Source organism: Camelus dromedarius, chromosome 12, assembly GCF_036321535.1.
Source record: "Camelus dromedarius isolate mCamDro1 chromosome 12, mCamDro1.pat, whole genome shotgun sequence".
In the NCBI taxonomy this organism is placed as follows: domain Eukaryota; kingdom Metazoa; phylum Chordata; class Mammalia; order Artiodactyla; family Camelidae; genus Camelus; species Camelus dromedarius.
This window is the reverse complement of record NC_087447.1, coordinates 8,967,695-8,995,346: the sequence shown is the minus strand read 5'-3', so window position 1 is coordinate 8,995,346 and position 27,652 is coordinate 8,967,695. Positions and strand designations below refer to the sequence as shown.

The following is a 27,652-nucleotide window of genomic DNA, read 5'->3' as shown; positions in this document are numbered from 1 at the left end:
AGTCAAATTATATTACCTTTATATATCTACATCTATATCTTTATCTATCGATTTATCTTTAGAGCAAAATTAAGGCTAAACACAGGAGGGCTCCAAGAAATGAGGAATTAGTTAATATGCGCTGTACACTTTAGTCTAAAAGATTCTACCTGTGTGAAGGAAAATGTTCTAGGGTTCATTCAAATGTGGAATGAAATTCAAATTTGTTTTATATCATATTCCTTATGATATTCATTGTATGGCTATACCATATTTTTTTTCAGTTTTCAATTTTTTATTTCAACTAGAAACAAAGTACAACTTTACGTCTCACTAATATTTAAGATATGGACTGTCACTGGTGCCTTCCTGTATTTTTAATCTGTTTATCAGTTGAGAGACAATTGGATTGTTTCCACTTTGGAGCTTTTATGAATAATGCTGCTATGAATGTTCATGTACAGGTTTTAGTGTGGACATGTTTTTAATTCTCTTGGATAAACACCTAGGAATGGAATTGCTGAGTCATATGGTAACTCTATGTTTAAGCTTTTGAAGAATTACATGGCGGTAGCACGTTTTACATTCCCACCAGCAATGTCTGAAGGTCCCCATTTCTCCATATCCTCACAAAGACTTGATATTTTCCATCCTTTTGGTTATTCTCACCCTGCCTTTCTTTCACTGAGTTCTAACAATTATATCATCATAACATCTTGAACACTCGTCTGTTCTTCCAATTCATCTCTCTTTCGGTCCTCATTAGCTAGAGTTGATTTCTCTTGTATATAACCAAGTACCCTGATTGCTACATCAGGTATGAAGAAAAGCCTGTAAACATCACACAATCCCCTTGAGGAATATTAAAGTTATTTCAGGGAGTAAATAAACACCAAGCTCCTGTACACAGAGCAGTAGGGTCTGGTGCTGTCTCTAGGGCATCAAGGATGGCGATTCTGGCCTCGTCATGAAGATGTTGCTTCCCCTGGTATCATGGGTATCAGTCTGGGAGATGGAAGAAAACATTACAGAATGGAGTCTTTATTTTTTGTTCAAGTCTGACGCTGGCGGTGGTGGGATCCCCTGCACTGTGAGGGCACCGGCTGTTCCAGCCTCTCAGGCCTGCAGACCTGCTGAAGGTGACAACCCCCATCCACTTCCCTGAATGTCTCATCCTTCTTCCTTTGACCAGGAAGAAACTGAATCCAAACAGCCCCTCACATCACTCTTACCAGAGGGAAAACTCCGTGACCTGATGTAGGTGGGGGATGCCTCAGCCCACCCACAGTGGGAGCACAGACTTGGGGACAGTTGAGGCTTGGGAAGGGTGAGATGACATCAGGCTGCTGCCCCTTCTTTGAAATGCTGCCATCCTGTCAGGGGCACAGAATTAGAGGAATGTAGGTGAGCCCCTGACATGGGGCTGTGTTTTGTGAATCAGCCTGAGGTCCTTAAGGCAAAAAGACTTCCTGAGGACGCTGGGAACACCGATCAACCTGGCCCCAGCATGCCCAGAACACCAGTCTATGAGGGATGGATACCAGGAGGCACCAGGTGATCAACATCCATGGTAGCATCAGGTAAGTCTGAACTAATGATGGGGATGGAAGCTTCAGGTCAATTTCCTGCCTTGGAAGAGCTGAGCCCAGATGTGAGATGGATCGAGCTTGCAGTTGGAAAGGGGCTGCTATCAGCAACTCTGGATGAAGGGAGCTGGGGTGGCAGAGACAGGGAAAATGAAGATGGATGGGCAGGAGCCAATGTATCAGGAAGCGAGTCTTTCTGGAGAGGTCCTTGGGTCTGAGCAGACAGCCCTGGTTAGTCACGTGGCTCTGAACCATCTTGTGCAGTGAAGATTGCAGGACCACTCACTTGAGTTGAATTTGTGGGCAAATAGCTGATTAAGTCACAGTCTAATTTTATGATTTATAACTTGTAACTTCCTAACTTTTGTAACTTCTGAGATACTCCTGTGTCTCAGAAAAGTCAGATCTTTCCTCTAAGATTGTACCAGGCCCTAAGTGGAGATTTGTTGACTGACTGATGAGAAAACGCACACTGTGTTCTTTTTATTTTCCATAGCTTGATTCCCATCCATGAATTCATCCATTTCTACTATATGAAGAAAGGGTGTATAACAGGGTACCTGAACTTGCTCAGTGGGTCAAGGAATTTCAATTTATTTAAGTCCTTACATTTGGTTAGAGTTTGTCGTGCGGCCTAGTAGGCTGAATAATTGTCCCCTAAAGATGTGCATGTTCAAATCCCTGGAACCCACAACTGCATTACCTTACATGGTAAAAGGGACTTTGCAGATGTGATTAAGTTAAGGATCTGAGGATGGAAGGTTTTCCATCCAGGCACCCAATGGATCACAAGGGACCTTATAAGAGGGAGGCAGGAGCATCTTGTTCAGAGAGAGATGCAAGGACAGGAGCAGAGGACAGAGAGGAGGGAAGGGGCCACACCACTGGCTTTGAAGATGGAGGGAGGGGCTGTGAGCTAAGGAATGCAGGTGGCTTCTAGATGCTGGAAAAAGCAAGGAAACAAATTCTCCCCTAGAGCCTCTGTCAGGAACAGAGACCTGCTGACCCTTGATTTTTAACCCAGTGACCCTGAGTTCAGACTTCAGACCTCCGGAACTATAAGGTAATAATTTTATGTTGTTAAGCTGCTTAGGTTAGGGCAATCTATTAAAGCAGCAATAGGAAACTCATACATGTGGGAAGCACTGAGTATTAGCCAAGTAAAGTTGGAAAAATTCCTTGGGGCTGGATCATATCAGGCCTGGGATCCAGGGCAGAGCACCATCTTCTCTCCTCATCATGACCTACATGTTTCTCTCTCTCTCAAATTCAGATTCAGCTGATACCTCAATGTGAGCTCAGTCTGGGAGACTCTGCTCTGTCCCTAAGCCTGAGCATCCTGCTGGAAGCTGCTTACCCTGCCTGACTGCACCTCGTGAAGGACGTGGAGCCTCTCTGTTACTGCTGGAAGGGATGTGGACATCATCTGGTCCTCTCCTGCCACCCCTACCTGTTCTAAGGAAGCTGAGCATCCTTTCCAATCCTCCCTACTTCTCTGTGCCCAAATCCCTAAACCTCAGTGAAACCCACTTGTCTGTCTGTGCTCCCGTGAGTGTGGTCATTTATGTGCAAACTAATGAACAGGACTCATGAACAGGATGATGTTTCATCCCTTTGAAACCCCCTCACCAGATCCATCTCTTCTCCACCCACATTGGCTTTTAAGTGAAATGGCATAATTATGGTCTCCTTCCTCTGTCATAAGCCGTGTGGAAATCTCGATCCTCAGTGGAATACACGTTCTCCTGGGAGTGATATTTCTATGAGATTCAGAGACAGTGGGATTGTTGGGTCCCTCATAGAGAAGGCTTTGCTCCACCATTAAAGGGACTCATTTACATGCTTCCAACCTCCAGCGTTTCTGGGTTTCCCCCCCAATTGCACAGTAAATCTAGGACCCAGAGAGTACATATATGATGCACTGCAAGTCAGATTACACTGGAGTGCCCTTTTCTTTGCTGATGGTTCTTCTCTTGAATTTGGACCCTGGAATCCATCGTCTCTTCAATTCCATTGCCGCTTCCTCATCATCTCCTACCTGGACTTGCCCAAAACCATTTTCCCTCATCCATGATCCTTTGGCTGGGTCCTCCCAGTGACCAGTTCTCTCAATCATGTCCAGTCACGCATGAACCTCTTGTTGAACATGCGTTTCATGTCAGGCTCTATTCTTGACCAAGGGATGCATCAGTGAAGAAAGCAGACAAAAATCTTTGTTTTCTTGAAGCTTATGTTTTATTCATGAGAGCAAAATAATAAGCTAAATAAAGCAGTAAAACTTAAAGTGTATCAGAAGGTGACAAATGCCAAAGAGGAAAATAAGGCAGGAGATAGGGTGGTGATGTGGTTTTAATTACGATAAACAGCACCTGAAACTAATATTGTAAATCACCTGTACCTCAATTTAAAAAAATTATGACGGACAGGAAAGTCCTCACCAAAGAGGTAACATTTCAGTCCAAATCTGAAGGAGGTGAGAGAGAGAGAGCATGAGGCATCTAAGCGATGAACATTTCTGGTGGAGCGACTCCCCAAGATCTGATCATAGAGCTCTCTTACTTTTTGCATTAAGTCTGTTGTCTTAAATCATTTTAGGGACCAATATTCCAGGAAACAATGTATTAAGCTGTGTTGGCCAACATATGGGAGATGCTCCAAGGTTGTGGTTCTCAAATATAATTTGCATCAAAATAACCTAGAGGACTTTTTAAAAAATTATCCTGAATTTAAAAAAATTGTGGGGTGAGGGTGGTAATTGGGTTTTATTTATATGGAGGTCCTGGGGACTGAACCCATGACCTCATACATGCTAACCACATGCTCTACCTCTGAGCTATACCCTCCCCACTTCACCTGCAGGTCTCGAGAAAACAGATTGTTGGGCCCACCGCTGGGCAAGCTTGATATTTTTCTCCCTTTCCTCGTTACCCTGTGCAAGCACAGTTTATGTGCTCAATCAACGGTAAATTAATATAATCAGTCAGATTAGCAGGTTTATCAGCTCTGCAACTATAGGGTTTGAACCTGCAGGGGGCACCATTTCAGGTAGAATCTGGGACCTCCCTGAACACTTGCAGTATACCGCTGGCCACGAGGGGGAGCGTTTAAGCGCCACTCCTGGGGGCAATGGTCAAGGTGACTAAAACCAAAGGAAAGTTTCACTCGGGTTTGTACTCGTTCAAAACAACTGAGTAGCTCTTCTCTTCTCGATGAAAGAAGGCGGTGCTGCACCATCAGGCCTGGTGTATTTACTGACTGTCCCTTCAGATTTCACACCCGTGGAGCAGAGGATGAGTGATTAAAGGCTACGTACGCTGATAAATTTATGAAAGAGTGGAGCAGAGGCTATTGAGGCAGCACGTCAATGATCATATTGGAGGCAAAGCTAAAGAGGAAGTGAAGGTGACTCAGAAGCGCCTTATTTGCGGGGAGAGTACAGCTCAGTGGTAGTTCAATCCCCAGTACCTCCATTAAACAAGCAAACACACAAACACACCTAATTCCCACCACCCCCGCCACAGAGTGCCTTATTTGGAGAGGAATCACACTGTCTGGATTTATGGCTCTTGTTAAAGAGGTAATCTGAATAAGGCACAGTGCTGAGTGTTGCACATACATGCTAGTATTTCATTCCTGGATTTTCTTGTAAAACAAAAAAAGCGTATCTCCATTTACCAAATGCATAAAAGATTAAATGACTCTCCCAAGCTGATATGAGTCCATAGGCCACGGGGTTGGAATGATCTACATCTTGATCCACGTCTTGAATCTTTGCTGTTACTTGTCAGTTGCCTCTTCCCTGTTGGTCTTGGGAAGTCATCAGGATGTGCAATTAGTGGTGTGCTTACTGATACACAAAGTCAAAACCGCAATACAGAAAGCTCGATTAGTTTTCTTCCTTACACAATACTGGAATTATTTCCCTGCTATTGCTTTAATTCCCTTCTGTGGAATTATCTTGATCTTTGTCATTCATCAAATATAGGATAGAAGGTCTTCTCAGCACAGAAACAAATGTCAAAAGGAAATGTCGAGGCAGTTATATTTGCTTTAAAAAAAAACAACTTTCTTTTGCCACCACAAACCCATCATCATCTCAGTTATCTGCCAGTAAAAGCAACTGAACACAAAGGAAATCAAATACAAAACCTGAGATTGGATCAAGATCACAGACTGAGCGTGAGTTTAATCTCTATTCATCCTCCTTGGAAATCTCCCCAGAAAAAGAAAATGTTAAAACAACAACAACAAAAAAAAAAAGAACAAAGCCATAAACTCAACAGTGTGGTAGAAAAAAAGAAAGTGACAACATTTGATTAGAAGTGTTTAAGATTTCCTGGTAGATAAAGAGTAGAAAGGATGAAATCTACTGAGAAACAAATCTAGAGGAAACTGATGTGCTATCATGTGCTGGAGACAATCCTTACAGTGGGGAGTTTTGGGTACAAAAGAGGCATTGAGGTTTAGGATAGGACTTGAATAATAAATATGAAAGTTGAAGGTAGGAAAGGACAAGGGTAGAAGCATGTCACCGGAACTGGGCAGCTACGTCAGCCCAACTCCCTTTGTCTTTGCTCAATATGTGGTGGTTCATAAGTGGAGGTTTGTGCCTCCTAATCTCCCTCATCTATTTCTCTCCTCCCCTCTGGCAACCACCTGTTTGTTCTTTATGAGGCACAACCTTTTAGTTATAACATTAACGAGTCACAGGTTAGAAATGTACAGTGTGGGGGAATATAGTCAATAATTTTTAATATCTCGGTACAGTGACAGATGACAACTACAGTCATCATGGTGATCATTTTGAAAGGTATGGAAATATAGAACCACTACATGTATACCAGGAACTAACACAGTGTTTTAAGTCAATTATACTTCAAAAGCAAACACACAAGCTCATAGAAAAGAGATCAGACTTGTGGTTACCAGAGGTGGATGTTAGGGGGAGGGAGAATTGGAGGAAGGAGGTCAAAAGATACAAACTTCTAGTTATAAGACAAATAAGTACCAGGGATGTAAAGTATAACATGATAAATATAGTTAGCACTGCTGTGCGTTATACACCAAAGTTGTTAAGAGAGTGAATCCTGAGTTCTCATCACAAAGAAAAAGGTGTTTTTTTTTTCTATTTCTTTAATGTTTTATCTATATGAGATGACGGATGTTCACTAAACTTACTGTGGTTATCAGTTCATGATGTGTGTAAGTCAAATCACTACGCTGTTACACCTTAAACTTACGCAGTGTTGCATGACAATGAAACCTCAATAAAACTGGAAGAAATAATGAATGAAAGTAAAACAGTAACACTAAAAATGTGCGGTGCTTCACCATAGAAGACAGAAGTAAAAAGTTATGCAACGGATTTCCTTTAGGTACATCAAGTTACTAGGTCACCTGATGAGACTGAAATGATATAGTGTCACAAGGGTCATAGATTAGCAAATTTCCTGAAGTATTGGTAATGGTGGTGATCACATGCTTTTGAAGATGCCGGAGTATTTGTCCAGAAAATGTAAAACAATGGAGACTTACAGTTTGTTGACACTGTAATTTTTTCTCTGTCACTGTGTCCCACAGTCCTGACTATGAAGGGGCTTCCCTCTTTCCCTTGTAATTCAACAAGCCATGCATTTTCATGCCTGTAATCCTCTGAGCTATGAATATTCTTTTCTGGTGTTTATCAGTAAGTGTCCAATAAAGGAAATAGAAAACTTTCTAGGTGTATTGAACAGGGAGAATTTCATCTAGGAATTGGTAATAAAGGTGTTTGAAGGGCTGGAGAAACAAAAAAGAATGGGGGAATGCAAAGAATACCCAGTGATTTGTAATTGCTGGAAGACACTACCACCCCTAGAACTGGAAGAGAAAAAGAAAAATGCTGTTGCCCATATCTCACGACTGCAGGTAAAGCTGAGGCTGCAGTGGTTGGAACCAAGCTGCCTGAGCAAGAAGCTAGGAGCTCATACGTGACAGCCACTGCTGCAGACACTGCCATGGCTGGGCTGCTGGGGGTACCACTGCTTCCACGACCGCTGCCAGATGTGTTTTTTCAGTCAAAGCTGAAAAAACATGACATCTGTCTTCTTCCCACCTTGAAACTCCCATCAGTGCCTTCCACTGGAAAAGCTTACAAGAAGGCAGCTGACAAGAGAGTCTGTACGTGTGACTCATCAGCCTTCAGCTGTGGCAACAGAGAGATGAGCAGCACAAAGCAGCTCTGGAACTGAGGAAACAGAGATCGGAACGCAGGGTCAGGAGCATAGTGACTGTAATCTGCAGAGCCAGCCTCATGTTTTCAGCCATTTGGGGGCCATTTGTCTCTCCTTAGAAGGGTTCATAGCTGGTCGTTTGTTGCCCACAACGTGATAAACTTACTTAACTTAATAAACAGACTTAAAGACCCTACAGTGATGTGGGCTCAGTAGTTTCCTAGTCCAGCTCACAAGTCCTGAGGTTATTTGTCTTCGTTCTCCATGCACTTGAAAAATCCTCTGTGTCCAATTCCAATAAACAGTTCTATTCAACCTATTGTTGATGCCTCAGGGTAACTGCTTTCATCCCTAGGATAACAGCTAAGTGTTTGCAGAGGACTCAGACTCCCCTGCTTGGGAGGGACCTGTGATGGAGCTGTGACTTACTGTCCTCAGCTGTCTCCTGCACCCGTGAGGCTGACTTACAATGAGGAGCGTGTACTTCAAGGACACTCCAGCTCACCTTACTGACTGTGGGAGGGCCAGAAAGAGGTGTTAGCACCTGGCTTCCTGCTGCAAGGAGGCTGGTAGGTAGCCTGTGGGAGTAGGAGGTAGTGGGACATCAACTCACTCATTTCCTTGATGCATCTCAGGGCATACATTTTGTCCGGACAACCATGCACAATGGCAAGGCAAGAGGTAATAAATGGCTTTGAGGAGTTTATACCATGAAACCCATTGGTGTTTTATGTACCAACAGAGATGCTTACAACTTTGGATGAAGACCCAGCATATAAGTTTGTGATACTTCTTAAATACATAGCATAAAATTTTATTGTTAAATGCATCCCTTAATGAGCAGAATGAGGACCTTCTTTGATTTTATGTATCCATGGATAATATCACTTATTGCTAGAATGAGGCAACTTTATTGGTGTTTTGCATCTTTATAGATGTTAATTCTGAAAATACTTGTCACGTGAATGCGCAGATGTGAAAAGAATGAAATTGTGGTAGTGGTGTCACTTTTATATTTTGAAGTCCTTTGACCTGTAAGTTAAATACATCATTGTAATGTATCACTCAAATTTATTCCTCATGATTTATCATCCAGGCTAAATTAGGTCCTCCTTTGATTTTATTAAAAAGAAAGAATTAGAAATCACTTCCTATAGAACAACATTTTGTGTACCACAGAATAAATTAATAATTTTTTCGAAGTCTAGAGATTTATACATCAGAGTCAATGCTGTGTGTGAAGATTCTGTTGGATGACAGTGTGTCTTCCATCTCTGGGAAACTGGAAGACCAGTGATCGTGGAAGTGGAGGCAGGAAACGAGAGCGGTGTGACCACATGTATGCATGTGGTTGAAGACTATGCGGATCTTACCATGTAGAAGTGATCCCTTAGAAGTTTTCATGCTTCTGGTATGTGTTGACCCTAGAGTAGCCCTGGGATTTTGACCTCAACCAGAAGGGACATAGCTGACCAGCTCATACTGCTAAGGACAGGAATCCAGAGACCTTTGTGCCTTGGGGTGTGGAATATCAGTCCCCTTCATGACCCTCCTATACCCTGAGTTCCAATAGTCAGTGTTTTAAGCCTTAAAAATCACAATAACAGTCACTGAGACGTGACCATAAAACACTACATTAAGCGATCTCATCTTACCAGAGAGAAATCCCAATGGAACGAGAGCCAAATTCTTAAGAGCACGTTGTAAGCATTTAGGGTAAGTAAACATTCCTCCTTGGCAGAATCACTGAGACTGATATTTTACTTTGGGAATGAGTTGACTTACTTTGTTTAACTTAGTACTTACATGGCAGATATTTACTGCCAGACACTGTACAGGACATTTTTCCCCTGTGTTAATTCATTTATCCTAAGACAAGTTGTATGAGGTGGGCAGTATTATGTCATCCTTAATTTACAGATGGGGAAACTGAGGCTAAGAGGGTCACCACTCTGCTGAGTTCCCCACAAGTAGAAAGTGACAGAGGTGGGCTTGACCCCAGGAAGTCTGCGACCACAGTCAGGCTCCTATCACAGGTCAATAAGTGAGTACATTCTGGCTAATTTGGAGAAATCCAAAAATCCAAACAAGACTTTAGAATTCATAACAGAGCATAAAACTATTATTAGGATTCTGATGAGGGCAGCATTGAATTTTTAGAATAATTTGAGGAAAGTTGACATGTTAAAATGTTTCCTTTAGGAAAAAAGTGTGTGCCTCTGTTTGTTTAGATTCCATTTGTATCTGTGAGTAAACTTCCATGATTTTGTCCTTAGAAGTTTGCATACTTCCAGTCAGTATATTTCAATACTTATGTTGCTGCTATTGTTTCTGTTGCTGATTATCATATTTGTCCATGGTGTTATGTGATGGTAACAGCTGGTTTATAGAAAAGAAATCAGTTTTTCAATGCTGACCATATATTCAGCTACCTTTGTGAATTCTTATCAGTTTTAGTACTGTCCCCCAGCTCCCAACCCTAGTGGCTTCTCTTGGGTTTTCCTGGTAGTTGATCAATTATCTATAAATAGTGACTATTCACTGGCATTTTTTTCATATGGCTTTTTTTTCACCCTTGTTTGAAGAGAATCTTTGTAACAACATATTTTCCTTCTTTGATTGACTTGACTTTTTACAGCAATGTTAGGTTCACAGCAAAACTGAACAGCAACGTACAGAGAGTTCCCATATACCCCTTCCTCACATACATGCACAACCTCCTCCACTATCAACATCCCCCCCAGAGGGGTACATTTGTTACAACTGATGAACCTACAGTGACATGTCATTATTTCCCAAAGCACATAGCTTACGTGAGGTTTCACTCTTGGTGTTGTACATTTTATGCATTTTGTGCAATGGATAATGACACGTACCCACCGTTCTAGTCCAGAAGAGGTTCACTGCCCTAAAAGTCCTCTGTGTCCCTTCCCATTCATCTATTCTCACCCTAACCCTAATGCCTGACATATCCGCTATTGCTCAACATTGATTTGTAAGTTCTAAGTGTTACACTAAAATCAGAAAAGGAAATCAGCATAATTCCAATGATGAGATACAAAAAGTTTTGTTTGCAGACAATATGGTTCTTTCACCAAGAGACACAGATGTGCTCACAGAGTCCCATTAGAAGTGCTAAAATAATAAGATGAGTTACTTTCCAAGTGGCTGGATACATGCCTGATATATAAAAATACAACAGCTTTTATACGGTGTATGAGATAGCCATTGAGAATTAGAAAAAAGATAATTTACAAAAGTAGCATAATCATAAAATTCTCTTAAGAACAGATCCAACAAGTAAAGGACATATGAACTTTGGGGAAACTAATTCTAAAAATGCCCACCTTTCCAAAATTGATATGTAAATGTAATGCCCTTTAAACCTGCATAAAATTATTTAAAAATTCATATGGAAGAATATATGTCTGAAATGACCAAGAAAATTAAGAAGAAAATTGATTAAAAAAAAAAAAAAAGAAAATTGATTGGTCATTTGCTGTGTCATAGGTCAAAACTTACTAAAAAAAAAAAAAATCACCTTGATCCAGATTAGTGTTGGAACAGAAATGACAACTATGCCATGAAAACATAATAGCGTAGAAATGGATCCATACATGTAGGGAATTTAATGTATAGCATGAACAATGTTACAGTTCAGTAGTTAGAAGATCATTTATCTTTTGATCAGACACTGCTAACAATCATCTGGAAGAAAGAAAATGAGACTTTTATCTTTTACCATATAAAAACTTTAAACTGGTTTTAAGATTAAAAAGTAAGAAATTAGCAATTTTGGTAAAAATACTTGGAGAGGAAGTGAGATTACATGGGGACTGTGGGGTGGTGAATGGAAGGTGAAAACATGGGATCAGTCACTGGAAGGTAAAAAGTGAATACTCTCCAGGGTCTTGTGCACCCATGTTGCTTTTAATGGCACTACTTCATTCTTTTTAATGGCTGACTAATATTCCATTGTGTGTGTGTGTGTGTGTGTGTGTGTGTGTGTGTGTGTGTATACATATATATGTATATATATTACAACTTCTTTATCCATTCACCTATCGACGGACCAGGTTGCTTCCAGGTCTTGGCTATTGTAAATAGTGCTGCTGTGAAAATTGAGGTGCATGTGTCTTTTTGAATTATAATTTTCTCAAGATATATGCGCAGGAGTGGGATTGCTGGATCATATGGTAACTCTATCTTTAGTTTTTAAAGGAACCCCATACTGTCTCTCTAGGAGAGGCCTGGACATCTTTCTCCCAGTGGTAATGAGTGAGGCTCCACCTCCTTGTCCTATATAACCCTGCATCCACCTTGATTTCCTGGACAACTGTTCATCCTTCAAGCCTCAGTCAACTGACACCTTGGCTAGCAACCTGAGTTTGACCTTCCTGACCTATGTTAGAACAGTCATTCTCATTTGCCTCCAAGCCCCTCTCCTTGCTGAATCCTGGTGTTTACCAGAGAATGTGACTTAGGTGCAGAAGGAGGCAGACGCAATTTTTGTATCAAAACACTGAAGAAATGACGGAGCAGCAGGTTAAGTGGCTTGAAAATTTTGAATGCTTTCACAGTCTTTAATCTAAGGCATTACAGTCCATGGGAGATGCTCCAAGGCTGATTTTGGAGAATTTGAACAGACTAAAGAAACTACCCCAAATCACAACCACATTTCAAACTCAGAAAAGCATTGATCTTACCTTCTCTCCCATGTCAAGTGTGTTTGCCTGGCTGAGAGGAAGACCCTTTTATTAAAGACCCTGTCACTCCTCCCTTCCAAACAAAGGGCTTAATGCTGATTTTAATCCCATTTATGTTACTAATATGGACCTAATTTTAACACGTTCCTTCCTTTTCACTTCTCCAAATTATTCCCAACTCTGCACATCTTGACAGGAGGAAGTGTGGTATTTTCATTCCTTTCTTTGCCATCCTGGGCAAGCACAGATTCTGTGCTCAGTCAATAGTGAATTAGTAGAATCAATTTGCCCAATCAGTTCTGCTGAGAGAAATTGGGGAGTAGCATTCTCTAATCGGAGATGGTTCCTCTCTCTCACTTAACTCCTCTTTTCCTCAGCGATTTAATAAAACTGGACCTTGGATCCCAGCTTCTCTCTTCCCAGGAAGGGAGACAAAATGGAGATGGAATAAGGAATTCTCAAAGACAATTTGAGGTCCCTTCCAGAGAGAACTTCTGCACATGGGTTCAATGAATCCAGGCACTAAGGTGGAAGGAACTGGACCAGAGCACTTGCTAATAGCTTCAGCCAGCCTGGGTTTCACCTGGTTGCAGCATCGCCCCCTATTCCGGAAGTCCATGTGGCTCAGTATCCGGCATGCAGTGAGATCACGTCTTCCTCTGTTTGACCCCGTGCAAGCTGCTGAAAGTTCACTGTCACACCCGCAGAGATGCTTTCCTGATTTACCTTCGTATCAGACCCTCCAAAGAAGCCTCCCTGAATGTGCCCTGGTTAGGTGGTCATTTTTCATGCTTCCATGATTCACTCAGCATTGCCATGGCTAGGCTGCTAAGGGTGCTGTAGACAGTGCTTCTACAACCACTGCTAGCAGTGAAGTCAGATTCCGCAACAACGTGACTTTCTGCCCTCTTCCTACCCTGCCATCTCCCATCAAGGCCTTTCATTGGAGAACCTAAAGATGGCAGCTGGCAGGAGAGTCTAGGATACGTAACTTGCAGGCCTTCATCAGACAGATGAATTGAACAAAGCAAATCTGGAACTAAGAAAATAGAGACCTTATCAGGCACACAGTTATTTAATGTACAAGTCTTGATTTTATTTTTCAGCCTGATAGAGGCTATTTGTCTGACCTATGGAAAAGTTAATAGTTGGTGAGTTTGTTGCCTAGAACATGATACCCACGACTTAATTAGCATAATAAGATATCAACTAACCAACACATGAGCTTAATAGTCAATACCTGTGTGCAAGGTACTGCTGGGATAAGAAAAAGTCCTATAAGATCTTACGTCTTATTCCTTATGCCCCTAAAGCAGCAGATCTACAATGAGAAGGGCTTCAGGGAAGGTGCTAAGGCTATGGGTACATAAATATTAGATGTCACAGGGGATTAATGAGGAACAGAAGACTTACTGTCCACTTCACTTCAAAGACTGTTCAAAAAGAAAAGTCATTGTAATGAGCTAAGTACAAAGTTAAGCAAAGTAAATAGTCTCCAGAAGCTTGCAGTGCATATGGGCTTGGCGGTTTCCTGGTCCTAAGGCTACTTGGCCTTGTTCTGCATGCACTCCTTCCAGAATTCATTAATAAAAAAAACAACCCTACACTGAAACTGCCATGGGTGCCGTCGACTTCCTCCTTTCCTCTCTAGGATAAAGATGGAGACAATCTGCTATTTTCTTCACCATAAGTTGCACCTGAGTTTGCAGAGGACTCAAACTACACTGTATGCAAGGGACCTTTGTTGGGTTGTGACTTTCTGTCCTCAGGTGTCTCCTGCTCATGTGGGGATGAATTACAAGGAGATGTGTGTCTTTCAAGGACACTCCAGCTCACCTTATTGACTGTGGGGAATCAGGACCTGGCTTCACTGCTACAAGGAGGCTGTCCCTCTGGAATTGCTTTAGGTAGCATCAGTTCCCCAGGTAGGTACCAGTGTATTTGAACAGGGCCTCACGGTGGTCTGGCAGTCCTGACTCCTACTGAAAGGAGCTTAAGACTGAAGGAGAGTCCTTGACATTCGAGTATCTTCTAGTGGCAGAAGGAAATCCCTGGAGTACTACCTGGAAGTCTCATGGACCCCAGACAATTTCATATGTACAGTGTCCCACAGCTCATTTGAATGCAGCCTGTATGCTTCCTGTGTCATTGAGAGGGCTTTAGGCCACTTTCGACTTGTTTTTTGTATTTTAGTTAGTCATTGATTTGCCACTGGGTTTGCGTATGATCTTGCCAGAGCTCTGGGATTAGCGTGGGATATATGGTTATAATATGATGTTTAAGACTTTGCACATTTGTTGGGAAATTTGTCTCCTAAGGCGAGACCTTTCCTCTTAGTCTCTTTTGAATAGGATTTCCTCAAAGAGACCAGATACTAGAGCAAACGGAGTAACATGTCAACAAGAGGTGGGTCTGGGGAAAGGCGTGCAGGTGTTCATCTAGTGGGCACATCATTGCACCTTTTCTGTACGTGTGATGTTGATCTCAAATGCAAAGTTAAAAATTGTACTACTGAGGCAAAATGTATTGTGAGTAACAAACTTCTGCCTTCCCAGGAAAGAAGGGTCAGGCCATCCAGGGAGAGGACAGGACAGAGCTGGGTGGTCGGAGTACCCACTGATGGGAGGTGGTGTTTGAGGTCAAGGTGTGGTTGGACGAAGGCTCTGCAATCTCCAGGTTGTGTCTGAAATGGCACCTGGACGGGATTCCCAGTGCTATGCATTGCATGAGTAGGGCAGTGCACACAACGAGAAACTGTTATGGAAGATTCCAGAGCAAAGCAAGCATTTCTGATTTTTCTCCCTTCGTTCTTTCCCCACGTGCAACACAGAAAAGAGATTCAGACATTTGGGACCATTGAGTTATGGCAACAGTTGGCAAACAGGTGATGGAAACAATCTCTGATGCCCAGTGAGTGGCCTTTCCCATGTCATGTGCCTCCCTTTGCAGCTCTGAGCTGTGGCCTGAAGTCTGAGCTGTGTTAGGTGTAGGAAGGTGGCTGGGAAGGCAGTCTGTGGGGGTGGTAAGGAGTGGCTCCAACACTCACATGTTCACCTGAGGAACCTCAGCGCACAAATATGAAAGGCTCAAAAATGCAGAAAGGCAAGGGAAGAAGGAATAAAATGGCTTCAAGGCATAGGTCTAAAAATGACACACAAAATTATTCTTAATGATTTATCAGCCATAGCTAAATTAGTCCTCTTTTGATTTTAATCAAAGTAAGGAATCAGAAATCACTTTGTATAGAAAAAAATTGTGTACCACAAACTGTTACTTTAAATTATTCTTTGGGGGCCTGGGAATTGTCCCTGCAGAGTCAATGCCACGTCGGATCTGATGGATGAAGTGTACGCCTTCTGTCTTTGTAAACTGGAACAAGAGAGTTGATGAGAGGGGAGGTGGGAATTGAGAACCAGTGTGACCACATGATACACAGATTGTAAAAGTATCTGTGGGCATCGTGACCCAGAGTGATGTCTTAAATGTTTCCGTCCCTCATGTGTGTATTAAACAGTTAGAGACTTAGTCCCTAGAGAAAGCCTGGGATTTCAGGCTCAGCCTAAAAGGCACGAGTGACCAGATCATCCTGCTCAGGACATGAATCCAGAGTCCCCATGTGCCTTGGGATAAACAATATCTATTCCCACCCACCACCTTCCTATGCCCTTTGTTCCAAGAGTCAGTATTTAGGATTTTAATCACAATAACAGTCACTCGGACGTGACCATGAAACAATAAATTAAGCAATTGAAATGTACTGATCTCATCTTAACTGAGAGAAATCCCAGTGCAACGAGAACCAGTATCTGAAGCACACTTTATTAGCATTTGGATAAGTTGACATTCCTTGTTGGTAGAGTCAGGTAGAGTCAGTTTAATATTTGCATTGGGAATGCAGTGATTTAGTTTGTTTGACTTGGTATTTACATTTTTTTCCTTTTTGTTACGTAAGTGTAATGGCTGATAATTACTGGCAGACACTGTGCTGAATATTTGTGCCTGTATTAATTATTTATCCTAAGCCAAATTGTATAAAGTACGCACCCTTATTTTACAGATGGGAAAAATGAGGCTGGGAGGGTGAGCGGATGTCCCTACAAGTAGAAAGTGTTAGAGGTGGGCTTGAACTCAGGTAGGCTGGGACCAAAGTCGGGCTCCTCCCACTACTCAAAAAATGAATATATTCTAATTTTGAAAGATACAAGCAGCACCTCAGAATTCAAACCAGTGTTAAACTAACCACTTAGGATTCTGGCGTGTGGCTTGATTGAATTTGAAGAATCATTTGACAAGAGTTGACTTCTTTAAATTTTCTAGGATTTCCTTCAGGAACAAGATGTGTACCCTCCATCTTTTATTTCGATACATTCTTATATCTGTGAGCAAAGTTTCATGATTTTATCACTAGAGGTTTTCCTATTTCCATTTATGTAGATTTCTTTTGGGGGGGAAGGTAATTAGGTACATCTATATCTATATCTATATCTATATCTATATCTATATCTATATCTATATCTATATATAGATTTTTTTTTTAACAGAGGTTCTGGGGATTGAACCCAGGACCTCGTGCATAGGCACACACTCTACCACTGAGCTATATCCTCCCCCCAAGTCTATTTCAATATATTTTCATTGCTGCCATCTTCCTGTTGCTAATAGTGTGATATTTTCGTTATTTCATATAATGGTACAGTAGGTTTATAGGAAAGCAAGATGTTTATATGTTCATTTTATATGCAGCTACTTAATGAACCTTTATCAGCTCTACTTGACTTTTTTTCAGTAGGTTATGTTAGATTTCCCTGATAGGTGATCAACTATCTATACACTGACTCATTCATTCATGTATATTTTTCATCTTTCTCCCTTGTTTGAAGAGAATGTTTTTAACAAGATGTTTCCCTATTTTTTCCCATTGTCTTTACTTTTTTAGAGAAGTTTGAGTTCACAGAAACATTGAGCAGAGAGTACAGAGTTCCAGTTACCCCTTACCTCATCCATGCACAGCCTCCCCCACTGTCAACATCCCACACCTGATGCGACGTTTATTACACTTGGCAGACGGACCTCTACTGACACATCATTATCACCCAAGCCAATCACTTGCATTAGGGTTCACTCTAATGTTGTACATTCCATGAGTTTGGACAGATATTTAATGATTTGTATCCCGTGTGAAATTGTCATACAGGATATGTCACCCCTGAAAACCTTCTGTGCTCTGCCTGTTCATCCCTCTTTCCTCCTCACCCATGGAAAGCACTGATCTCTTAATGTCCCCATAATTTTAACTTTTCCAGGATCGTTTATACCTGGAATCATAGTATGCAGCTCTCAGGTTGACTTCTTTCCCTTAGTAACATGCACTTAAGTTTTCTCCGTGTCCTCTCATGACTTCCAGCTCATTTCGTAAAGAGCTGAATTCCACTGAGTGTTACAGCTATGTTCCATTGTTTCCAAATACCTCAGTTTCTTCATCCAGTCACCTACTGAGGGACATCTTGAAAGTTCCCAAGTCTCAGGAATTTTGAATAAAGCTGCTATAAGCATCACGTGCAAAGCTTTGTGTAGATGTGAGTTTTCAGCTTCTTTGTGGAAATCCCAAGGAGCACAATTGCTGGATCGTATCGTAACAGTATGTTTAGGTTTTGTAAGAAACTAACAGACTGTCTTCCCAAGTGGCTGTACCATTCTGTGTCCCCACAGGCAATGAATGAGATTCCAGTTGTCGTACATCCTTGTAGCCATTTGGTATCGTCATTAAATGATCTTTTTTTAAAAAAAGAAAGGAAGAAAAGAAATTGAAAAAAGACAGATGAACAACCGTGGGTGAAGAGTCAACAACCAGATGGATTCAACTGAGTCAGAAACTGAAATGCAAGCCTCTGAGATAGAACTTACCTGTCATCCTCCTCCCTTCATCTGACAGTCCCCACCACCAGACAGCCCCACTGAGAGCACCACTGTGTTACGTTACCATCCACATACCATCAGTGCCTGAGGAAGGTCTACCGGCTTCCGAGTGGCAAGATTGAGAGAATTTCTTACTTCTTCACGTTAGTTGACTCCACGGTAGAAAAGGAAAGTGTAGTAGCTTATAGATTTGTAGCAAAGATTTAAAATGATAAATTATGTTTGCACATTTTCTGACCATAGTGAGCAATCAAAAAATATTGCTACTTTTTTTTTATTACCACTATTATTATTAGCTACCCTAGGTTTTGCCACCCAAAGAAACTGTACTCAACATAACAATGCTACGTTTCCAGTTATGATCAGCTTGCTGTCATTTTGATATCTTATATTTTATTGCATATTATATTCTTCCAACCCTTAACCCGTGGCAACCACCATTCCACTGTCTGTTTTTATCAAAGTAACTACCCTAGATATCTTATATAAGTGGTATCATACAGTATTTGTTTTTTTGTGACTGGTTTATTTCAGTTAGTGTAATGTCTGTCCTCAAGTGTCATCTATGTTGTAGCATGTGACATAGTTTTCTTAAGTTATAAGGCCAAATATTAATAATATTCCATTATATGTATGTACTGCATTTTGTTTATCCATTTATCTGTCAGTAGACACTTGGGTTGCTTCAACCTCTTGGCAATTGTGAATAATACTGCTATGAACAGGGGCATGCAAGGATGTATCTGAGACCTTGCTTTCAATTCTTTTGCATATATACTGAGAGGCGAACTTGATTGATTATCACAATTCTGTTAAATTATTTGAGGGACCTCTGGACTATTTTCCATAGTGGCTGTACCATTTTATATTCCCATCGAAAATGCACAAGTGTTCCTATTTCTCTGCATCCTGCCAGCACTTGTTTTCCTTTTTTAACCTTCCTTCCTTTCTTCCTTCCTTCCTATGTTCCTTCCTTCCTTCCTTCCTTCTTTCCTTCCTTCCTTCCTTCTTTCCTATGTTTGCCATCATAATGGGTATCAAAAACCCATGAAACTTTGACTTGAGATCTGAAACCCAGCATGAAAGCACTGGGGCCAATAAACCCAGATGCCTCTCACCTCACCCATCCATTGGCCACCATTGCCCACAAAGTACAATGGAAACTCTCCTGATTGGCTGACCCTGTCCCTCTAGTCCTAAGCCTCCCCTGGTCTAGCATGTGCTACTGTATGTTTCAGCATAATCTGGGGACCTGATGTTCCCCCCAAAAGCCATGTATTTATGCTGTCTTGTCCTCGACATGCTGCTCCACTGGGATCCGTCTATTAGGGGACGCAGTGAGCCAGTGTTGCAGACAGTAAAAGAATTTACCAGAAACAAAGAAAGTTTACGACATACGGAAAAAGTTTGATAGATTCGCTGCTACAGGAAACAGCAGGCCATGCAGACAAGAGGTGCCTGTGTGAGCACCAAGGGTGGATGTGCAGGGTCTTTTACTGAGGAAGGGGCTGTGCACACAAACGGATAGGGGAGCAGATTTTTGCTTGGTTACAAGAGAGGTAAGGGACTTTAGTAAATGGGAAGATAGTTGGATTCACGACTCCAATAAGATGGAGACATGGGCTGAGAAGTGGGATTTATGACTCCGATAAGGAGGAACCGTGGGCTGAGACAAGTCAGCCTGAGCTCTTGTGAGGTTAGCCACTTCCCAGGACTGCTAATTCTGCTAAGGCAAACACACATCAAGAAAGGGTGCACTTTGGGTTTTTTTGAGGGATTGCAGGCAAACATCTGAGCGTCCCGGAAGGGGGTCGCAGGGCCTTGGCAGGCACCAGTTGGCACTGCACCCTCCTCCAAACATTCCTCCATGTCAGAATTCCACACATTCTTCATTGCTACTCAGACATGCCCCCTATACGAGGAGCCTTGCTTCCAAAGCCTTTACTCAAAATGGCCTGTGCCTCTCTCTGTGTTTCCATGCTCAGGACTGAGGAGAGGCAGAGGACGAGTCTCCGTGGGCTTCTCCACTGCTAAGACCCTGTGACTCGGGAGGTGTGATCCTCCTACTGGAAAAGGAAATCAAAAAAGGATTTTCTTGTTATTAATTAAGTGCTTGATTTGATATGAACTCTCTATCATATTTTTGAAACATTGGAGTAGAATATTAGCAGTTGGGGAGGTAGTCTCCTCTTTGCACTATTTTCTCCTTAGGGACTGAAAATCACTGATTTCTTCCACAATGGTCACGAGGCTGCTAACCATTCTCCCTCAGCTGCTCACAGGAAACCTGGCATAGCAGGCGTCCCTTTGCACTACGGATGTGCCCCAACCAAGTCAGTGGTTTGCTAGTTCATATCCATTCATTTATTCAAGGAATAGGTGCTCATCCTCCTCTCCGTACCAGGCACTCTGCCATGGAAAGACGAGCAAAACCAGGCACTGACCCTGCAGGGAAGGAGCTGACACCAACAGGTGCTCACATCCGTTACCTGATTATACATCTGTAAAAGCATGGCCTCAGATTTTTCTACAAAGGAGAGGTGCCTGGTACCAGCAATGCCTATAAATGGGACTTTGACCAAGTCATCGGGGACTGTGACACTGGCAGATGACATTAGCCCTGAGTGAAGAAGGAAGGGCTGGAAGCCAGACCTTGCCACCTGCCACGTGTCTCTGTGGGCAGGACCAGCAGAGCTCTTTAAGTACAAATAGCCCTAGGCTTCCCAGGCTCCTGAGTCCAGCTCCTAATTGCTTATCATTCACTAAGGCTGAAAACTCAAAGCTAAAGAAACCATGAGGCTGTCCCTGACCGTCCTGCTGGTCACTCTGGCCCTTTGCTGCTATGAGGGTGAGTATCATTTCTAACCAGTCCAGCGCCGGTCCGGGTGAGAACCTTTCTCTAGGTACATTCACTAGGTGGATTTACTTGTTTTTTTGCAGTGGGGGTGGTGTGAACAGACCAGAAATCAAATCTTTCCCTTTACTAGACAGCAAGCACCCCAAAAGACCAAGCCTCATTTTATCAAATCCCAATACTTTAGAAATTTACAAAAAAAAATTGCAGGCAAAGTTTAAGAGTTTTCCACCCAAACTCTTACTCCTTGTTTGTGATTTGTTTTCAGAAGCACATGACATAATACGATTTGGATGTGCATCTTGGCTCTGCCACTACCAGCCCTTTGCCTTTGAACAAAATGCTTAATCTCTCCAAGCCCCCTCTTACCACTGCGTTTTACAGCACCTACCAAGCCTAGCGTATGACAACGGAGTGGGATTCAGTGTGTCGAGACTCCACCTCTAGGTCTCAAGCAGACATCTGGTTCTCCTTCCTAGAGTGTCTTAGGTGACAGTTGAGTCCATAATACTTTTAACTGTTAGATTCAGACTCCTAAAATGTCACAGCTGGAAGGGTTTTTGCAGAGTCTGAAACATCAGGAAGAGCTGATGTTCTCTGAATCTCTGAATACTCGACCTTCAAATAGGCTCTACAAAGGAGCAGCACTCCCCGTATCTACAAGTACTACTAGTTTCCTGGGAGAACTACCAGTAATCGTAGTGCAACTAGTATTATTAGAGCCACAAACTCCACTCTTCTACAATTCATTCCAGCCATTTGCTGAAGATCAGCACTTTGGCATGCCTTCACGCCCTCAATACGGTCCCAAGTCTCTTTGTGGCTTTCTCTTTTGTCGAATTTCTAAACGTTGTTCTCTTTCCCTGTGTTGCCTCTGATCTTTCAAATCATCTGCTTAGTAAGCTGTCTGATCAGGGGTCAGATCGGAGCCTGGTAGGATACATCCCAGGCTGCAGGGTGGGGGCCAATGCTTGGGGGATGGAGACTCCAGACTAGGGAAAGTGGCTACTTCCGGGCTCAGCACAGTTCCAGTGGGGTCAGGAATGAGCACCAGTTCCTACCTCCCACCCCCTCTAGGAATTCTCTACATCACAGCAGAATAAGAGAGCCAGTCATAACTTTGTCTATAAGCTTCTAATGTGCTCAAATTGATTAGATTCTTTGTTGCTTATTAGCAATGTCTACATCCAATGACATAGTTTTACTCTTTAATTGAGTCTCAAAATAGCATCGGCCAACATATAAATTTACTTCCTTTTCTCTGAATTTATGCTCCCTTCTCTGATTTCTGGTAAGAGTTGACTCTGCCATTCACTTGAAAATTGGATGACTAAAATCTACTCTTCCTTGATATTCAACCAAAATAAGGTGTCATTCTCCTGATAGGCAAAACTTATTTCTTTTGAAATCTAGGGAAAGTGAATTTCAGCAAACCATGAGAGCCTTGGAAAGCAGTGGGTGTCCTTTAAAAAGGATCAAAACTGAACTATGGATCAGAAAACTGGTTTTTAGTTCTGGCTCAGCCGCTTGTTCTGTGATCTTGAGACAGTCACAACTCTAGGGTCCTGCATTGCCACCGGCACAAGTATGGGATGAGATCATAAAACTCCTGGGTTTCCTGTCTAGTTATAGTTCAGGGAGCAATGGAAAAAAGTGACTTTACCTGCATCAATTGTATCTCTTTCTTTTCTTTTGCAGCCAGTGCAATTGTCTGTCCCCACCTTGCTAGTGATAATGCAGGCTTCCTCTGGGAACCTGATGAAGCCTACAGGAAACAAATTGAGATGTATCAGGCACCTGCAGAAGCTGTTGAGGCCAAGCTGCAAGTGAAGCAATGCGTGAATGACTTCTCCAAAGAAAAGAGACTGCTACTTACGAAGGCTTTGGTAATTTCTTTCTTCTTTCTGCATAGAAGCCTCTGCTCAGCTGCCCAACCAGGAAGCAGCTCAGTGTGCTGCTCTGAGGAGGGCACTTACGACCTGAAGCACTGCTCACCTCTGATAGGGTGACCTGTGGCCACAGGGTGGATGATAGCATTCCTCTGCTCAGCTATCCTAAGGAAAGCTATGCAGAGCGTCAGCGCATGTTCCTCCATCTGGGGTCATCTCCCAGGGTGCCAGGTTTCCCAGACTGTCCTGGGGAGGAGGACAGAGGGGCCCCATGCAGTGATACTGAAGGGCAGAAGCACGGCCTCCCTGCCCAGGAGCTACCCTGAGTAGGAGCAGCCCTCCCCCAGGGGACACAGTCACTGTGGAATCTCACCGGGAGCTTCGGGTTGTTGAACTGGGAGATAGGTGGGAGGGAGAAGACCAGCCCTCAGTCCTGTCAGGAGGCAGGATAGCTGTCTGGGTTCTCCACCAGCTTCTGAGAAGCCAAGGCTCTCTCCTTGCACCGCCGTTCACTTCTCCGCACCTCACTTACTCTATTCCTCATCGTGGCCAGTGTTCCGAGACCCTCCTTGCTTGGGCGCCTGCAGGCACACGTGAAGGTGAAATACTTCAATGATGTCTTTATCAAGACATCAGATATTTAAAGATGCCTCTCAGCCCTTCTACCACTGCATTTAGGTCATGAGGTTTGGCTCCGAATGCCCTTAGGAGCTGGATTCTCAGTGCTGAGAAGCTCACGTGCAATCAGATTGAATTCCCATAAGGAAGGAGAGACTGGGAATCCCCCAAAAGCAGTACTTCCTAAGTCCTCTTCAACCTCTGTTCTAATCTCTCAACCCTGAGTCTCCTTTGCAGTGAACATGGAGAGTCCTCTGTCCTGGGACATGAGAGAAAAGAATCCCTGGGCTGCTCTGTCCAACCTTTACCTTCCTTCTTCCATTGGAGACCTGAGTCCTACTCCTGGGTGACCGACCACCCACATGTTTATTAGCTGGTTAATCGAACGGGTTCTTTCCTGACTTGCGTGGTGTGTTGTGATCATATCAGGTCTGTTGCATTTGCCGTACACATTGGCTTCCTCCTTTGGGCCCTTCCATTTGCCTTTTGCTGGTTGAAATGTCACTGACATCCTGTTTGTGAATGACAGTCTGTGTTAATGTATCATCTCCAGCAGCAGCATGAATAACCTCCTCTTTCTTTCCTTCTTTTTCTATTTCAGACAAAAGTACTGGTAAAGTGTGGTTACGAAGATCTTGAAAGACTTCTACCCTTAAACATTTTATGATCAGCTGATCTTTCCTGGAAAATGTAGAGGTTTCAACATCTTGCTCAATAAATTACTTGCCCTGCACTTCTCTACGTGTCTTGTTAGTATCCATCTGCCTCTGGCTTTGAGTGGGGGAGATTTTTATCATGAAGTGGCCATTGGTGTTGTCATTAGTAAATTTTAGAGACCAAACCTCCATTGAGCCATGGTGACCTGAGGTGCAGGGCTCCCCAAAAGAAATATTGGGTCATGAATCATCCTGCATTGCTTTACAGATTCCCCATTCATGTTGCCACATAAAAAGGACCATTAAGGGTAAAAGGCAGTTAAAGCATTCCTATTACTGGTCTTGATCTGCGGGATACCCACAGCATGTGTGGTCCGTCATGGGGATCCCAACTGGCAGCATCACTCATGTTTTGTCTTCATGCGAACCACAACCAACCTGCCTTGTCCTCTTCCCTTCACTGGGCTTTCAATCCTATGAATTGCCCAGGGTAATTCATTTTCCATCCACTTCTGAACGTTTAGTGCATCCCCAGCGTTCAACCTTCCGTTAACTCCTTTTCCTCTGCACAAGTACACGGATCACTGACATCTGTACTGCTTACCATCACCTTGGGCTACTGCTTCGTCTCTCAAATTCTCTTAAGAACTCTAGAAACAAGCATCCACCTATCATCTGTACAAGTCCCTTCAAACACTCCACAGTTACTTCAAAAGAATATGTAAAATTGAACAGAGTATGTGCCTGTCACCTACTCCTCTTCCATGTGCCTCCACCCCCATCCTGGGTAATGAATTCACCATCCAATGAAGCACGAACCTCACAAAAGCTGGAGGCACCGTAGGCTCCTGGATAACTTTCCAGTGCCTCCTATAACACACTACCACACACTTGGTAGCTTAAATCTACTTATTTTCTCAAAATGTGAGGACAGAAGTCCAAAATGTGTAACACTCTCCAAAATCATTGTGTCAGGAGAGCCATGCTCCCTCTGGAAGGTCTAGATGAAAACCTGCTGTGGCTGTTTGTAGCTTTCACGGCCGACGACATGCTTTGTTTTGTGCTGACATCGCTGCAGTCTCTGCCCTGTGAGGCCACGTTGCCTACTCCTTATTGTAGCGGGTGAACTCTCCCTCTGCCTCCTTCATATAAAATATGTGGCATTGCACATAAAACACACCTGAGAATTTAGGAAGATCTTTCCATTTCAAAATCTGTAATTACATACATCTGCAAAGTCCTTTTTTTTTTTTTTTTTTTTACTATGGAAGAATAGCTTTACAAGTTCTGGGGATTGTGGGGAGGATATAGCTCAATGGTAGAGTGCGTGCTTAGCATGCACCAGGTCCTGGGTTCAACCCCAAAACCTACACTAAAATAAAATTTAAAAAACAATTTGTAAACACCGAATTACCTCCTACCCCCACCCCCAAAAGAGATAAATAAAATAGAAACAAATTTTTTAAAAAATCAAGTTCTGGAGATTAACATGTGGATGTCTCTGGGTGAGCTTTATGAGCCTACTACAGCTCATGTTCCTCCTGACATCCAGAAATTCACTATTCTGTCTACTCTGCTTCCACAGCATTGCTTCTGAACCATCCCCTCCTTTCTTTCCCCACAGCCATCCTCTCAGTCCAGGCCCAGTCTTTCCTGGCTTGGACTAAATTTCCTAAATGTCTTTCCTGGGCTCTGATTTACCCTTCCTGCAATACGTCCTCCTCGCTGACGCCAAAGTGACCCTTCAAAAATCAGAATGTGGATCCCATTTCATTTCTGTTAATTTAAAATACTAGAAGACTCACGTTTCCAAACATGTCAAGTAAGAGAACTTACTGTTAATTTTACACCCACTCTCAAATTATTATAGATATATTTAGGTAGGTATATTTGTGCAATCTCTTGATTGAGAAATAAGTTAAGGTTATCTACTATTATTAATTAACAGCAATTCTTTTTTAATAAGTGTCTTTTTAATCACATCAGGAAATATTTACACTTTAATTAGCCCATATCTTGTGATACACTTTACATATTCAGTCTACATACCAAGCTTGGTGAGCACGAGCATTCAAGGAGCTCTTGCAACACTCTGAGAAACCAGACTGGAATCACTGCTGGGCAGATCAAGGCTCACTGTGGGTGTTGCACACAAGGATTTCCATGGTCCCATCCCCAGGCATCAATCTAAGATGTCCAGCTAGTAGAAGTCCAGAATGAGAGAGATCGTGATGGGGAGAAAATCTCCAAACAAGTACTACAAGAAAATTTCCTAGAAATGAAGAATAGTATATTGAAGAGCCCAGTCCTGCCCCACATCCAAACACATTTTTGTGACTCCTGGAAACATTGCTCTAAAGAAAGATGTTTCGTTCAGAAAGAAACACTAGGTCATAACCAAAGATGGGGAACAAACCTTGAATCAACAAAAGACTAGAAGATACAAGGTTAATACTACAATTCCAAGCCTCTGGCCTGCAATTGTATACAAATATGATTCTATATGTGATCAATTATCACTTAGGCATAAAAATTTTTAAAGATATTTCAGAAGTACAAATTTTCCAAAGTATTGTCTCCAATGAGCATTTTCTTAGAAGGTATCAGATAACTCACTTTACAAGAAAGAAGGAATAGATAAAGAAAGGCAAAATATGGAATCCAGTAAACACAGGATCTAACATAGGTCTTTATAGATGAATCTGTAGAGAACAGTGAAAAAGGTTTTTAGAACATGTCAATACCAGGGGACACATTAAAAGCAGTTGTAGATGAGTAGCAGATATTGTAGTGTGACTGGGGATGGACAGGGTCTAGTGCTTCTCATTGGGAGATGTCTTTCAATATTTTCCTTTTTGAACAATCCTCCTATATTGATGTTATAAATCAAAATTCTGTAAAATACAGGAACTTGTAAGACATAAATGAAAAGGAAGGACTAGGCAGGAATACAAATGGTCAGTGAAAAAAATTGGTTATGATTCTTGAAATTTTCTCTGGTCAAGTTAGAATCTACACTACACCAAACATATGTCCCTTCACAGTTGCTAACACAGTCAACCTGAAAAAAAAATGTAATAAAAACCAGATATTCAGAAGATCAAAAATTACTGTTAATTAGAGAAAACCAGGTATCTCAAGCTAAGGAATTAAACACTTGTCTGTGTTTGAGGAGATGCAAGAGTCTGAACTCATTGAAATCATTTCTTTGTATGCACCTGAGGTATCTAGGGCCA

The 27,652-nt window shown here is 42.3% G+C and overlaps 1 protein-coding gene and 1 long non-coding RNA gene across 3 annotated transcripts; one reads left to right on the top strand and one right to left on the bottom strand.

Annotated features, from left to right (window-relative positions):
* Positions 1-16,230: 16,230 nt before the first annotated feature.
* On the bottom strand, positions 16,231-22,995 carry LOC135322641 (uncharacterized). 2 transcript variants are annotated; one of them, XR_010383324.1, is made up of 3 exons: positions 22,917-22,995; positions 18,475-18,580; positions 16,231-18,255 (listed from the first exon to the last, which is right to left on the bottom strand). It is a non-coding gene; the product is annotated as an uncharacterized LOC135322641 (long non-coding RNA). The 2 variants fall into 2 exon arrangements; XR_010383323.1 differs by lacking the exon at positions 22,917-22,995 and having other exon boundaries at positions 18,475-20,452.
* Positions 21,136-24,487, top strand: LOC105091481 (secretoglobin family 1D member 1-like). Its single transcript, XM_010982988.3, has 3 exons — positions 21,136-21,247; positions 22,952-23,139; positions 24,362-24,487. The coding sequence occupies exons 1-3, from the start codon at positions 21,193-21,195 to the stop codon at positions 24,425-24,427; spliced, it is 309 nt and encodes a 102-aa protein (XP_010981290.1). The 5' UTR covers positions 21,136-21,192; the 3' UTR covers positions 24,428-24,487.
* Positions 24,488-27,652: the final 3,165 nt, after the last annotated feature.